General features: G+C 45.7%; 1 protein-coding gene across 1 annotated transcript in view; it reads right to left on the reverse strand.

The window, feature by feature from the left end:
* Positions 1-998, reverse strand: part of GRK7 (G protein-coupled receptor kinase 7) — a 40,386-nt gene extending 39,388 nt beyond the window's left edge. The window contains exon 1 of the mRNA XM_025377449.1: positions 215-998. Within this exon, the coding sequence (XP_025233234.1) occupies positions 215-826 (612 nt within the window). The 5' untranslated portion in view covers positions 827-998. The remainder of the gene's footprint in view (positions 1-214) is intronic.
* Positions 999-14,856: the final 13,858 nt, after the last annotated feature.

Genomic DNA, 14,856 nt, shown 5'->3' on the forward strand with positions numbered 1-14,856 from the left:
CCAAGTCTACATTTTGCTTGTCTCTCTCATGCCATTTGTGTTTTATTTCACACCATGGCTACAAGGAAGCGGGCTGGGGAGACGGGGCTAGAAATCCTCCACATGTGGTCCTGAAATTAGTTCTAAGTAATGAGATTAAAAAAAAGAAAGGCAGCATTACCCCCTTTCATGCTCTCAGTTTCACCTTCTAGCCTGGCTACTGGGCGACACTTACCTCCCCAAAACCACCTTTCCCCAGCACTCTGAACTCGGTGAAGTACTTGTCTGACACCGGTTGCATCTCAAAGAGTTTCCACTGCAAAAACTTGTCATAGAAGGGGCTGGTCAGGAAATCCTTAAAGGGCTGCTCTTGCAAGAAGGCCATGGCCTCAGACTTGGCCAGTGTCACTGCGGCCACTCGGTCTTCCTCGGTGGTGGCTGCTTGGCACTTGGTGGCCATAGCCTGGCTGAAGAAGGGGTGTGGGTTCCCTGGGGCAGGGCCACTCGCACAAGCGGCCACCAGCCCCTGCAGCGTGCTGTCCTTGGTAGGTCCCTCCTCGGCCAGCTCCCAGTTCTGCACGTCCTCTAGGAAGGTTGCCGCCTCACGGAACGTGGGCACAGTGGCTAGGAAGTCACGGAAGAGGCGGCGACCAATGGGCTGCTGCTCACACAGGCTGTGGAAGTTTGGGGACAGCTTCTGGCGGAGCTCCGCGCAGCCCTGCAGCCCGGGCAGGGCCAGGCTGCGCCGCCGCCGCTGCAGCTCCTTGCTGTCGCAGTCCGAAGGCTTCCGGGCCTGCAGGTAGGCCGTGTTGGCGATCAGGTTGTCCAGGGCCCCCATGTCCACCATGGCTGAGCACGGGGCACACTCCCAGGGAAAGCACAAGAGGACTGGAGGGCTGCTGGCTGCTTTCCCTTCCCTGGGTGAGACAACGTCCAGGGGATTTACAGTGAGCCCTGTGGCCTGCGGGTAGGACCCATGGAGGGTGTGAAAGAGGTTTCTCTTGTAAGAAGCTTTGACTGGCTATGTATAGCCCGCCGGGAACTGCACATGACAGGTCATGCTCCCACCTGCCAAGGCGAAAGCCGCTGGGACACCTGCTGGGGCCACCTCCCCCACTGGCCCCTTCATCTTAGCGTCTTTCTCCACATAGCCCTGTACCCTGAATATCTAGCTAGAACCATGTTCCAAGGAAGTGATCATACGGTTGTCATCTAATTTGTTGCTGATGCAGTAGTTTAATCTGTTTCTAATTTTACTTGTTTCCTACCAGGCTCAAGCTTTGTAAACTCCTAGGAACAGCAGGTCAGGCAGAGGAGCAGTTTCCTCCCAGGGTCTAGCAGCCTGACACGAAGAGCAGGTTGGAGGGGATGTTTTGAGCTTTGAGTCCCGAGATGTGTTCCCAGAGGCCCTAAGGACTCCAGTGTTGGCCAGTGCAGATGCACCCTGAATAGCTTGCAAAAATCCTCCAGCCTTCTTAGCTCTGAGGAGTCTGTGACCTGGAGTACCTTGGGTTAAAAGAGGGGGCCATCTCCACCCAAAACGTACCATGAAGCAGTATAAGCAGAAAAAGCCATATTCCTGAAATGAAGGGAGTTGGCCTGGAGTGTCTGGGCTCTGAATGAGACAAGAATTTTCCATGATCCCAAAGACAGAAAGCACGTCACTCCCGGCATGCGGTCGCGACTGTTCCAAGGGCACAATCTAACAAGCAGACTCTGAATGCTGAGGAGCCTTTGCGAGGAGACCAAGAGCAGTGAAGTTTCAGACGTGGCCCCTTGACATCTTTGCCCATGCACCCCACCAAGCGAGGAAGCTTCCCTCAACAGAGGATGCTCGGAGCTGTCACAGACCTCGGCCTCATCGAGACAGAAATTGATCTAGACAGAGATCAGGCTAAGAACCTCTGCTCCAAAAATAACAACCTGTGTCCCACAGGGAAAGGATACTCAGGCTTTTTCTTCACAAAGCAAGGCTAAGGCAGCTTAAAAACAAAGTCATTCAGTATTATGCCAGAGTGTTTACAAGGGGAAAAAAAGAAAGAGGGAGAAGGAGGGGAAAAAAAGCTGGTCAGTCTTTTTCTAAACAAACAACCGCTAGCATACACTTTGTGAAAACATAGTCATGACCGCCTTGCTCTGCCTGTCAGAACCTCTGACTGTTCCCCTAGAGCAGATACACACTTGGCCTCATGCTACCAGGAATTATGTAATGAACTCGTGGGTGCCCTTTGGCTTTGCACCGCTGCGCTGGAAACTATCACCTCTGCCGTGGAGTTGGGTGATCTGCACTGGTGCCCACTGCTCTGAACCATGCTGCCTGCTTTGAAACCCACACGGGAAATGTTGGTACTTTTCTGTTCTTTATGTTACCCCGGTCCACATTGTTCAGTAGTGAAAAATTGGTCTGAGAATTTCTTCGGAGGAACAAATGCCTTTTCCCGTGGTTCTTAGGAATGTAGTGGCAGCCTAGGAGGGTAGAACCTTGAGAAAATGGTAGCATTGATATCACAGAGATATTTAAGCTTATCACTGGGGAAAAACATGCTTTCACTGGTGAATATGTATGCTATGAACTCCTTGAAGGTCTATTTAAAATGAAACATTTTCTTTTCCTTTTTTTTTTTTTTTTTCTGTTTTGAGACAGGGTCTCACTCTGTTGCCCAGGCTAGTGTGCAGTGGCTCAATCTCAGCTCACTGCAGCCTCGACCTCCTGGGCTCAAGGGATCCTCCCACCTCAGCCTCCTGATTTGCTGAGACTACAGGCATGCACCACCACACCTGGCTAATTTTTGTATTTTTAGTGGAGACATATTGCCCAGGCTGGTCTCAAACTCCTGGCCTTACGTAATCCACCTACCTCGGCTTCTGAAACTGCTGAGATTACAGGCATGAGCTACCATGCCCGGCTGGAACACTTTCTGTGATTGCTACCAATAGGATCCAGAGCTTTTCCCAACTTAATGAAACAGTAGTTATAGGTTCAACTAAAGAACAGCATTGAATTCTTATATTAGAAGCAGAGCACGCACTTTGTCAAAAGTGCTGGGCACAGTCAGCATCCCTTGCACCAAGTGGGGAAACGTACCAGAAACCTGGGGTTGGAGATGTGGCCCAATAGTTACGAGCACTAAGTCCAGCACTGCTTGGGAAATCTGAATCCTGGCTTTAGCAAGTCCTAGCTGTGTGACTTTTAGCAAGTTACTTAACTTCTCTGAGCCTTAGTTTCATTATTTATAAAACAGGTAATAAATGTTGATTCTTGGGTAAGCTTTGAGAGAATTAAATGCCAAATGCCTGGCACAAAGAAGTGATCAAAAGTATTAGCTTTTAAACCACGACCGTCACACCGGGCGCGGTGGCTCACGCCTGTAATCCCAGTACTTTGGGAGGCCAAGGTGGGTGGATCACGAGGTCAGGAGATCAAGACCGTCCTGACTAACACGGTGAAACCCCGTCTCTACTAAAAATACAAAAAAAATTAGCTGGGCGTGGTGGCGGGTGCCTATAGTCCCAGCTACTCAGGAGGCTGAGGCAGGAGAATGGCATGAACCCGGTAGGCAAAGCTTGCAGTGAGCTGAGATCACACCACTGCACTCCAGCCTGGGCGACAAAGCAAGACTCCGTCTCAAAAATAAATAAATAAATAATAATAATAAATCACGGCGATCAATCATCAAAATTTAGTCCAAAATTCTGCTTTTCTAATATGCAGATTGGAGAGGAGAAAGGCCTAAGGGATATAGAAGAAGATGGGTTCCTGTGTCCCATGCACAACTAGTATAGCGCAGCCAATTCAGTATTTGCACGGGACCTTGGAAAGCTGTGATGCCCCATGCAGCTAGAAGACAGGGAGGTCAGATTTGTTAAACATCATGCAAGATTTCTAACACACTATTGTAACTCAACAATTTACTATATTCCACCACAAAAAGAAGACTAACCTCTGTCATATGAAAAGAGGATATATTTCTTTATTTTTATTTTATTTTTTCAATTTTTTTTTTCAATTTGTTTTCATTTTTTTTTTTTTTTTGAGACAAAGTCTCGCTCTGTTGGCCAGGCTGGAGTTCAGTGATATGATCTCAGCTCACTGCAACCTCTGCCTCCCAGGTTCAAGCAATTCTCGTACCTCAGCCTCCCAGGTAGCTGGGATTACAGCCATATGCCAACACGCCCAGATAATTTTTGTATTTTTAGTAGAGATAGGGTCTCACCTCATTGGCTAGGCTGGTCTTGAACTCCTGACCTCAAGTGATCTGCCCGCCTCATCCTCCCAAAGTGCTGGGACTACAGGTATGAGCCACTGCACCTGACCTCAACTTTTATTTTAGATTAAGGGATGTTTCATTTTGAATGAAAAATCATAACTTTTATGATAATAGAAAGCAATTTAAATATTTTAGTATTTTTGGGACCCATTTTGTAACCCAGGGAAAAGAAAAAAGTGCTCTTGCCCAGGCCTTTCATTACCCTTTGCATCATTTAAAGCATTATTAATGCTGTACATGTTCTTATTTTTAAAATTTTCTCTCTGAAAATACATCCTAAGATTAACTGTTTAAGGAAAATAGTAAAGCTAAGTTTCTAATAAGAAACTGACCATCCTTTAAAATGCACAATTCTCTGCATGGTCCAATAGCACATCTATTTGAAGATCAAGAATTAGGAAGTAATATAGGGCAGTGCTATATGGTCTTAGAAACACAGAGAAGCTATTTTGAGCAGTGTAAGTTCTGAAGCAGACTAATATGTTAGCATTAAAATACCCAAAGAGGCTAGACACGACGGCTCATGCCTGTAATCCCAGCACTTTGGGAGGCTGAGATGGGCGGATCACGAGGTCAGGAGTTTGAAACCAGCCTGGCCAACATGGTGAAACCTCATCTCTACTAAAAATACAAAAATTAGCTGCATATGGTGGCATATGACTGTAATCCCAGATACTTGGGAGGCTGAGGCAGGAGAGTTGCTTGAACCTGGGAGGCGGAAGTTGCAGTGAGCTGAGATCGTGCCACTGTACTCTAGCCTGGGCAACAGAGCAAGATTCTGTCTTGGGAAAAATTAATTTATTAATTAAATAAAATAAAACAAAATACCCAAAGAACCCAGGTTGTTCTTTAGCTTCAAGTTGTTAACAGTTTAACAACTTTTGTTGTTGTTGTTGTTTAAAAATAGATTTAGGGGCTGGGTGCAGTGGCTCATGCCTATAATCCCAGTACTTTGGGAGGCCGAGATGGGTGGACCACCTGAGGTCAGGAGTTTGAGACCAGCCTGACCATCATGGTGAAACTCCGGGTCTACTAAAAATACAAAAATTAGCTGGGCATGGTGGCGGGTGCCTGTAATCCCAGCTACTTGGGAGGCTGAGGCAGAAGAACTGCTTGAACCCAGGAGGCAGAGGTGGCAGTGAGCCTAGATCGCACCACTGTACTCCAGCCTGGGTGACAAAACAACACTCAGTCTCGAAAAAAAAAAAAAAAAAAGATTTAGGGGGTACAAGCACAGTTTTGTTATATGGCTATATTACATAATGATGAAGTCTATGCGTTTAGTGTAGCCATCACTTGAATAATGTACATTATACACATTAAGTAATTTCTTATCCCTTACCCCTACTCCCACCTTCCTACCCTCCCATCCTTCCTAGACTTCAGTGTTTATTATTCTACTCTCTATGTACATATGTACATGTTATTTAGTTACTGATTATTGAGAGAGTACATGCTGTATTTGACTTTCTCTTTCTGAGTTGTCTCACTTACATAATAATGGCTTCCAGTTCCATCCACATTGATGTAAAAGACATGATTCCATTCTTTTTTATGGCTGAGTAGTATTCCATGTACGGATGTATACACATACACATGCACGCACACACACATACACACACACTCACATTTTCCTTACCCAGTCACCCATTGGTGAATACTTGGGTTGATTCCATATCTTTGCTATTGTGAATAGTTCTGTGATAAACATATGTGTGCAGTTATCTTTTTTTTTTTTTTTTTTTTTTGAGACGGAGTCTGGCTCTGTGGCCCAGGCTGGAGTGCAGTGGCCGGATCTCAGCTCACTGCAAGCTCCGCCTCCCGGGTTTATGCCATTCTCCTGCCTCAGCCTCCGGAGTAGCTGGGACCACAGGCGCCCGCCACCTCGCCCGGCTAGTTTTTTGTATTTTTTAGTAGAGACGGGGTTTCACCGTGTTAGCCAGGATGGTCTCGATCTCCTGACCTCGTGATCCGCCCGTCTCAGCCTCCCAAAGTGCTGGGATTACAGGCTTGAGCCACCGCGCCCGGCTAGTTATCTTTTTAATATAATGATTTATTTTCCTTTGAGGAGATACCCAGTAGTGGGATTGCTGGACCAAATGGCAGTTCTCCAGATTGGTTTTTACTTTTTTTTTTTTTTTTTGAGATTGGGTCTCACTCAGTCACCCTGGCTGGAGTGCAGTGGTGTGATCATGGCTTACTGCAGCCAGCCTCAACCTCTTTGGTCTCAAGTGATCCTCCCACCTCAGCCTCCCAAAGTGCTGGGATTACAGGTGTGAGCCACCATGCCTGGTCTCTATACTGTTTCCCATATAGTTTGTACTAATTTACATTATCCCCCAAACTGTATAAGCATTCCCTTTCTCCACATCCTCACCAACATTTGTTGTTTTTTGACTTTTTAGCAGCACCCATTCTGACTGGTGTGAGGTGGTATCATTGTGTAATCGGCGTTTCTCTGATCATTAGTGGTGGTGAGTATTTTTTCTATGCTTGTTGGCCATTTGTATGTCTTCTTTTGACAACGTCTGATTTGAATCCTTCCACAGCAAAGGTTTGTTTTTGTTTTTGTTTCGCTTTTTTCTTTCAGTAAAAGCCCTCTACTGGAAAGTACAGCAAAAGGGTCTTTACCCTCCCAGCAGCAATTGGCCAGGCTTTTAATAATTTGAAGTAATCAAAACTACCTTGTTGGCCGGGTGTAGTGGCTCGCTAGGTGGCTCCTAGTTGAAATCTAGCACATGTTTTTTTCTGGTCTGTTTTCTTCATGTACAGTAATAGTTTAGATTAGGTAAACACTAAGGTAACACACATTTTATAAACTCTGTGATTACTGGATAATTGGAGTTAATAGGAAAGTGAGTGGTTTTCAACTGACATTTCCTGAAAGCTGGAAAATGAATTGTTCCCTCCTCTATGTGCCCGTTGGATCTGATACCTACCTCTAGGACAGGCTTTAATCACACTGTAATTCCAGCACTTTGGGAGGTCGAGGCAGGCAGATTACTTGAGATCAGCCTGGCCAACGTGGTGAAACCCCGTCTTTACTAAAAATACAAAAATTAGCTTGGCATGGTAGCAGGCAGTTGTAATCCCAGCTACTCGGGAGACTGAGGCAGGAGAATCACTTGAACCCAGGAGGCAGAGGTTGCAGTGAGCCGAGATTGCGCCATTGCACTCCAGCCTGGGCGACAGGGCAAAGCTCTGTCTCAAAACAAACAAACAAACAAACAAACAGAACCTTGTTGGTTTTTCAAAAATACTTTGTGATAATTCATTATGGCAGCCACAGGAAAGTAATACAGGGGCTGTCTGGTAGGACCTGGGACCGCAGGAAAGGCTGTCACGTGGGAGCTGAAAGATAGGAGATGCAGCCACTCCCAGAGGTCACACATGAGGCTGAGTGAGATGGGGAGAGATGCCGTGGTGTCTTTCCTCATTGGCAGAGCCTGGCTAGAAGCCAGAGGGCAAGGGAGGCTGGGAAATGTCACTTGCAGAGCTTGCATGGGGTGAGCCCCTGGAGATACAGATCAGAGAAGGCCAAAGTCAGAGAAAGTGAGAACAAACAGGATGATGACCAACTCCTGCACCATTATCAGTTAAGCCATCCTTTTAAGGATTTGACCTCTCTCTTAGGAACAATGGGAGACCACTGGAGTGTTTAGCCATACGATGTGGATATATTTGTGTTTCAAAGATACCACTGGCTGCTGCTTAATGAATAGAGGGGGTGCAGGAAGTCCAGGTGAGTCATGATGCTGGCTATCAAGATGGAACGAAGCAGAAGGAATCTTAAGCTATTCAGAAGGCAAAATGGTCAGAAGTTGATGATTACGGAGGGTGAGGTAGAAGGAGATGGAGGGGTGAATCCAGGCTTAGGAGAGCTAGAGGATGGTTATGTCATTCACCAAGACAGGGAAAACCTGGAAGAAGGTGTTCAGTTTGGGACATGCAGAATTTGGGGTGCCTGGGAGATGTTCCAGTGGTGATGTTAGGTGGGCAGTGGGATAGAAGGGTCTGGAGTTCAGAGGGGAGGTCTGGAGTGAGAGGCATGTTTGGGAGCCATAGGAGGGTAGGTGATAATTGATGTAGGCATTGAAGAACCCACCTGGGGAGAGAGAAGGGAGTGAGACTGAAAGAGGGACAAGGACTGAGCCTTGAGGTTCTTTAACGTTTATCATTCAGGGATAAGAGGATGAGCCTGTAAGGGAGACTGAGAAGGAATGAGAAGGGAAACTGGGGAGAAGCAGGAAAGTGTGGTGCCACAAAAGCCAAGGAGAGAGTGGCCAACTGCATCAAACGCTGCTGAGAGGCTGAGATGATGAGGAGAAAGAAAGCAGGATGGATGGAAACCCCTGGCACTTGGAGTAGGACTCTCAGCCTGACTGGAGAGGGTTGAGGAGGGAAAGAAGATGGAGAAGTGGAGGTTGCAGCCACAGAACTTTGGCCATGAAGAGGGAGAGACATACGATGGGGAGCTGCAGGGGTTGCGAGAGAAAGGAAAAAAAATTAACGGTAGTGTCTTTTTTTTTTTTTTTTTTCTGAGATGGAGTCTCGCTCTGTCTCCCGGGCTGGAGTGCAGTGGCGCAATCTCGGCTCACTGCAAGCTCCGCCTCCCGGGTTTACGCCATTCTCCTGCCTCAGCCTCCAGAGTAGCTGGGACTACAGGCGCCCGCCACCGCGCCCGGCTAATTTTTGTATTTTTAGTAGAGACGGGGTTTCACCGTGTTGACCAGGATGGTCTCGATCTCCTGACCTCATGATCCTCCCACCTCGGCCTCCCAAAGTGCTGGGATTACAGGTGTGAGCCACAGCGCCCGGCCGGTAGTGTCTTGTGCATGTTAAAAGCTGACAAGGGACAGGCACGGTGGCTCACGCCTGTAATCCTAGCACTTTGGGAGGCCAAGGCAGGCAGATCACCTGAGGTCAGGAGTTCGAGACCAGCCCGGCCAACATGGTGAAACCCTATCTCTACTAAAAATACAAAAAAATTAGCCAGGCATGGTGGCGGGTGCCTGTAATCCCAGCTACCTGGGAGGCTGAGGCAGGAGAATCACTGGAACCTGGGAGGCAGATGCTGAGGTGGAGTCTGCAGCGAGCTGAGATTGCACCACTGCACTCTAGCCTGGGGAACAGAGCGAGATTCCATCTCAAACAAACAAACAAACAAACAAACAAACAAAAAACAAAAACAAAAAAAAAACCAAGGGCTGACAGGAAGGATCCAGGTTAGAGGGCAATGTTAAAATATAAGAGAAAAACACCTAAGTTTCCTGAGGAGACAGAGGAGGCATGTTCAAAGCACAGGGGAAGGGTTGGCCTTAGGATGAAGGACAGCTCTCCAGACAGCACAGGAGGGTGGGTCTGTCGCAAGGGGTCTATGTGTGGTGGCCCCATTTACCACGATAACCATGACACAGTGTAGTTAGAGGCTGCTCCACAGGTAGGCACCAAATCCAAGGGGAACATAGAGGAGGGAACAATTCATTTTCCAGCTTTCAGGAAATGTCAGTTGAAAACCACTCACTTTCCTATTAACTCCAATTATCCAATAATCACAGAGTTAAATACAATGCATCTTATCATAGTGTGTACCTAGTCTAAGCTCTTCCTGTACATGAAGAAAACAGACCAGAAAAAACTTAAATGCTGGGTTTAGACTAGGAACTTAGCGTCTCATAGTCCATTCCAGGGCACTTTTCACTCAGCATTGTCCCTGTGGCATAGAGAAGCTTGGGGGTAAAAGAATCTAGTGTGACACACAAAGGAGAAAGCTGAGATGCTACTTACAAATGATTCTTCTCCTCTCTTTCCCTTTAAAACAGCAGACGTTTCTGCCGGGTGTGGTGGCTCACGCCTGTAATCCCAGTACTTTGGGAGGCCAAGGTGGATTGATCGCTTGAGTTCAGGAGTTTGAGACTAGTCTGGGCAGCACGGCAAAACCCCGTCTCTATTAAAAATACAAAAAATATCTGGGCATGGTGGCACATGCGTATAGCCCCAGCTAATCAGGAGGCTGAGGTAGAAGGACTGCTTAAGCTGGGGGGTGGAGGCTGGAGTGAGCTGAGATCATGCCACTGCACTCCAGCCTGGGTGACAGTGTGAAGGAGACCCGGTCTCAAAAAAAAAAAAACCCAAAAAACAAAAAACAAAACCAACAGATTTTTCGTTATAAGGCTTGGATGGTATCATAGTATAAAACTAAGCATTCAGTTCAGCTCTGTTCCAACTGATAATGAAACAATCATTGTGCATCTGAAGGAGAAATCTTATCAGCAGGAAGCCTGACCTTCCTTACGTGTCACACCAAGAATAGATGGTGAAAAATTTTGCTTTTGAGGCTACTTAAGATAGAAGTTGCATATGCTTTAATAGGGGTGAAAGAATCTATATGCTTGCTTAAAACTCCTCCTTTCTATAATACATTAAGTTCATAAATATTGAATCTTAGGATCTATAATCTGGCATAACATAAACATTTTCCTCTCTAAACAAGACTTTAATTGTTTTAATAATGACTGCGTACTCATAACAGAGGATATTCTTCTTAAACAAGGAGTCACAGTATCTAAGAGAGAAAATGAAGTAATTGGTATATCTGACGGAAATAGAAAATACTTCCTGATAGAGATTCCATTTGGAAATGAGTTATGGCAGATATACAGATGAACTGTACATGTTCACACAATGAGATTTTTAAAATCCACTAAACAACTCTCCGGAAACGAAGAGATTTTATTAGAGGACACAGATTATTAGAGAAGACCAAACAATACAATGTTAGCAAACGAAAAGCAAAAGAAATTCCACAAAACATAGATTTGATATGTGGAGAAAATGTGGGAATTATTTGAAAAAAAGTGTTGTGGTTATAATGAATGAAACAAGGGCATAAAAGTCAAAGTTATTTTTAGTAGAGCATAAAAGACTTTGTATTCTGGAATGAAGAAGTACTAAGTATTCACTAGAAATTTCGGTGAGTCTGCTCTAAAGAGTTTTTTTTTTTTTTTTTTTTTTTTACATTCAGTGGAGAATAAAAGTAATTGAGAGTGGAGAGAATAAGGAAATTACAAGAAAAAATTAAGTTAAACATAGAGACCCCAGCTAAATGTCCACTGGTGGGGTAGAGGGAGTTATGTTAAAAAATACTTTAAAATATTTAAACACCCCAACTTTGATAAACAATAGTAACATTAGAGTCACTGGGTAATAGCAAATAAGATGAAAGTCTTATTTCCAATATACAGTGTGGGCCTCACCCTTGACATATGCTATGGTAAAGAAAATGCAACACCAGATTCAGCTGGTGACACTTAAACACCTCATACCTGATAGCACATTGCAGGTAATGACTTTGATGTATAAAAGAGTATTCATAAAGTAGGACTGAGTACTAAGTCATATTAACTAAAATCCACGGAAAGCTCTGGCCTTTCATTTGTCTATTCATTCTGTGCATTTATCCCATAAATATACAGATTTGCTTTCATTGGGCAGCTCTTTGCTGGTCTCACCTGGGTTCACTCTTAATGGTTGCATTCAGCTGAGGGATCGGTGGGTGGCTGAGCTCAGCTGGGAGAGCTGGGGTGGTTGAGCCTCTCTGCAGTCTTTCCTCCTGGGCTTCCTCAAAGCATGATGGCCTCAGGGCAGTTTTCCAAAAGGGTGAAGGCAGAAGCTGCAAGATCTCTTCAGTTCTAGGCTCTGGAGCTGATACACCATTACTTCTGCCACATTCTACTGGTCACAAGCCTAGCCCAGATTGATAGGAGTAGCTGTAAAATACTGTGGCCATGTTTTCCAACCCACGACAGATGGTGGTAAGTGCTGTGAAGAAAAATCAAGCAGGGAAGAAGGGAGGTGCTGAGATACACCAGGGAGAAGGCTTCGCTTTTAAATAGGGTGGTCAGGCAAGACTGCATTGAGAAAATGATGAGAGTCAAGACCTCCTGAAGGTAAGGGCGTGAACCATGTGACTACCTGAAGGTAGAGCACTTCAGGGAGAAGGAACAGCTGGCTCAGAGCCTGCTGAGCTTGAGTAACAGCAAGAAGGCCAGCGTGGGTGGCCCAGAGTGAGGGGCCCGCAGCAGGAAATGTCCTCAGAGAGGAAACAGAGCAGTCCAGTGAGGCAGTACTGATCACTGCAAGAACTTAGGTTTTCCTTCTGAGTGTGATGGAAAGTCACTGGAAGTTTTCAACAATCAGATGGACATTTTAACAGGATCACAGACAGAGGGGGGCAAGGGTTAAAACAGAAAAACCAGTCTGGAGGCTACTGCAGTAACCCCGGTGAGAAATCAGGGGAGGGGAAGATAGTTTGCTTATGGATGGATTGTGGATGTGACAGAAAGAAAAGGAGCAAGGGTGATTCCAAGGTTTTGGGCCTGAGTAACTGGAAGGATGAATTTCTCGTAAACGGGGTGGGAAATCCTCTGGAGGAGCAGGGTGTGGGGAAGATCAAGAGCTCGGTCTTGTACTTGTTAAATTTGACCTGCCAGGGAGACAGCCAAATGGAAATCTTGAGTAGTCTACAGCATCTACGGGTCTGGAACCATGGGAGAGGCCTGGGCTGGAGATACTCATTGGGAGTTACCCCAGATATAAATGGCCGTTGGAGCCACAGGACTGGGTGTGATCACTCTGGGGTGAGGGCAGAGAAGTCTAAGGACCAAGCCCTAGAGTTTGAGGAGGTGAGGGCAGTAGGGTATTAGGAGAGACAGAATGTGGATCCTGGATGTCAAGGGAAGAAAGAGTGGCAAGGAGGAAACAGTGATCAACTATGGCAAATGCTGCTGAGAGGTCAGTGGGATAAGGACTGGGAATTAGTCAGTGAATGTAATAACTTGGAGGTCACTAGGATGCTTGACAAGAGCAGTTTCTAGGAAGTGGTGGGATGAAAACCTTATGAGAGTCAGTTCAACAGAGAATCAATGAATTGGAGGCAGCTAGTGCAAGCTACCCTTGAGGAGCCTTGCTTAAGGGTGTGACCACTGGCGTGAGTCAAGGCAGGGATGGAGAGCACATCACTGGAGGAGAAGAGATCAGGGGATGGAGAGGCCAGGGTATGAGAAGCATCAGCCGTGTGGGTATTGAAAACACCAAGAATTATCAAGAGTAGTGATGGAGAGCTAAGAGCTAGCAACTCAGGGAGTGATTTGTGGGGCTGCAAGAAGACACAGTGACTGCTGGAGTCCAGTGACATGAGATTCAAAGCTGGGTGTTTTTAGGGAAGGAGAGAGAGCAGCAATGAAGAGAAATGAAGACGTCTTGCATGTTGCCAGGTCCAGTTGGATGAGGAGAGCAGAAGTGTTGCAAAAGAAACAGTGTCCTCGGAGGAGAACCAGGTTTCAGGGAAAACAAAATGCAGGGAATTTGTAGGGAAAGGAAGAGAATGGAGGAAATTTTGTTGGTGTAAATATTGGAGGGCACAGAGGACCAGTTTCAGAAGTCAGGAAAGGGTGGGAGTTGGAGGAATAAAAGGGAATGTAAAGAACTACTTGGAATTAGAGTTAGGAGAATGTGAGGTGAGCTGGAAAACGTACCTAACTAGGATAAAGGGCAGATGAGGTTGCTGAACTCAAAGCAGATGGTGGTGGACAGTGTCGGAGGCAGGGAGGGGTGCTGGCCTTGCCATGCACAGTGGATCCGGATCTGGGATCCTGCAGCTTCCACTGGGCTACTGCTGAGTTGAAGGAGGTCTTAGGCACAGCACTGAGTCCCCGGCCCCTAATCTGTGAAGGCGGAGCTGGCAGAGGGTTGGGCTGATCTGAGGCCCCCTGGACTTTGCCGGGTTAGTTTGAGAGCTAAGGGTGGAGACTACAGCAAGAACTTTGAAAGTTGCTCCTTTCACTTTGCATTCACCTTAAGGACCTAACAGCAGGGAATGGTGAAGTTGGGAGGACTCCAGAGCTCCTATGCTTTATTAGAGTGACTTATGCACTCACAAAACTTCAGTTCTGGGCTGTTGTTTGACAGAAACACGGCACTACGGCCTCAGGGTCATCAAAGGCTATTTGAAGCATGAGGTATGGGAAGAATCCAAGCCCATATTTTTTTATCCTTAAGAAGATCTAAGTGTGCTGTCAGAAAAGTGAGAGTTCAGAGTTCAGTGAGGAATTTCAGGCTACACTAAAATTTTCATATTTTAACTGGGGGCAGCTCTAAGATTTTGTACATTTAAAACCCTGAAACATATTCTAGAAGACAGATGGAATTAATAAAACATTTTCCCTTAAAAAAAAAATCACTTCTTCCATTACTTATTTCTTCTGCGTTTTGAGAAACTTCTTGAAAGTGTGGCCCTTCTAATGAACTCCAAGGAGCTTTCTCAGGTTACCTCCACAGGAGACCAGAACACAATTATTTTGATTTGAATGATTTCTTGAAGAGTTGAACAATAAGACAAATGGAGCACCATTAATGCATTTTCTTATATTTTCCATTTAGTAGCAAATGTAAAAGGGTGTTGGTTATGGTCTTAAATAATAGTAGCCATCTCTTTTTTAAAAAAAAATTCAGGTTAGTTTTACATAGAGTAAAATGTGTACATCCTCCATGTGCAGTTTAACGAGTTTTGAAAATGTATACATTCGTGTAATCATTACTCAAATCAAGA

The sequence above is a fragment of the Theropithecus gelada genome, chromosome 2, assembly GCF_003255815.1.
Source record: "Theropithecus gelada isolate Dixy chromosome 2, Tgel_1.0, whole genome shotgun sequence".
NCBI lineage: Eukaryota > Metazoa > Chordata > Mammalia > Primates > Cercopithecidae > Theropithecus > Theropithecus gelada.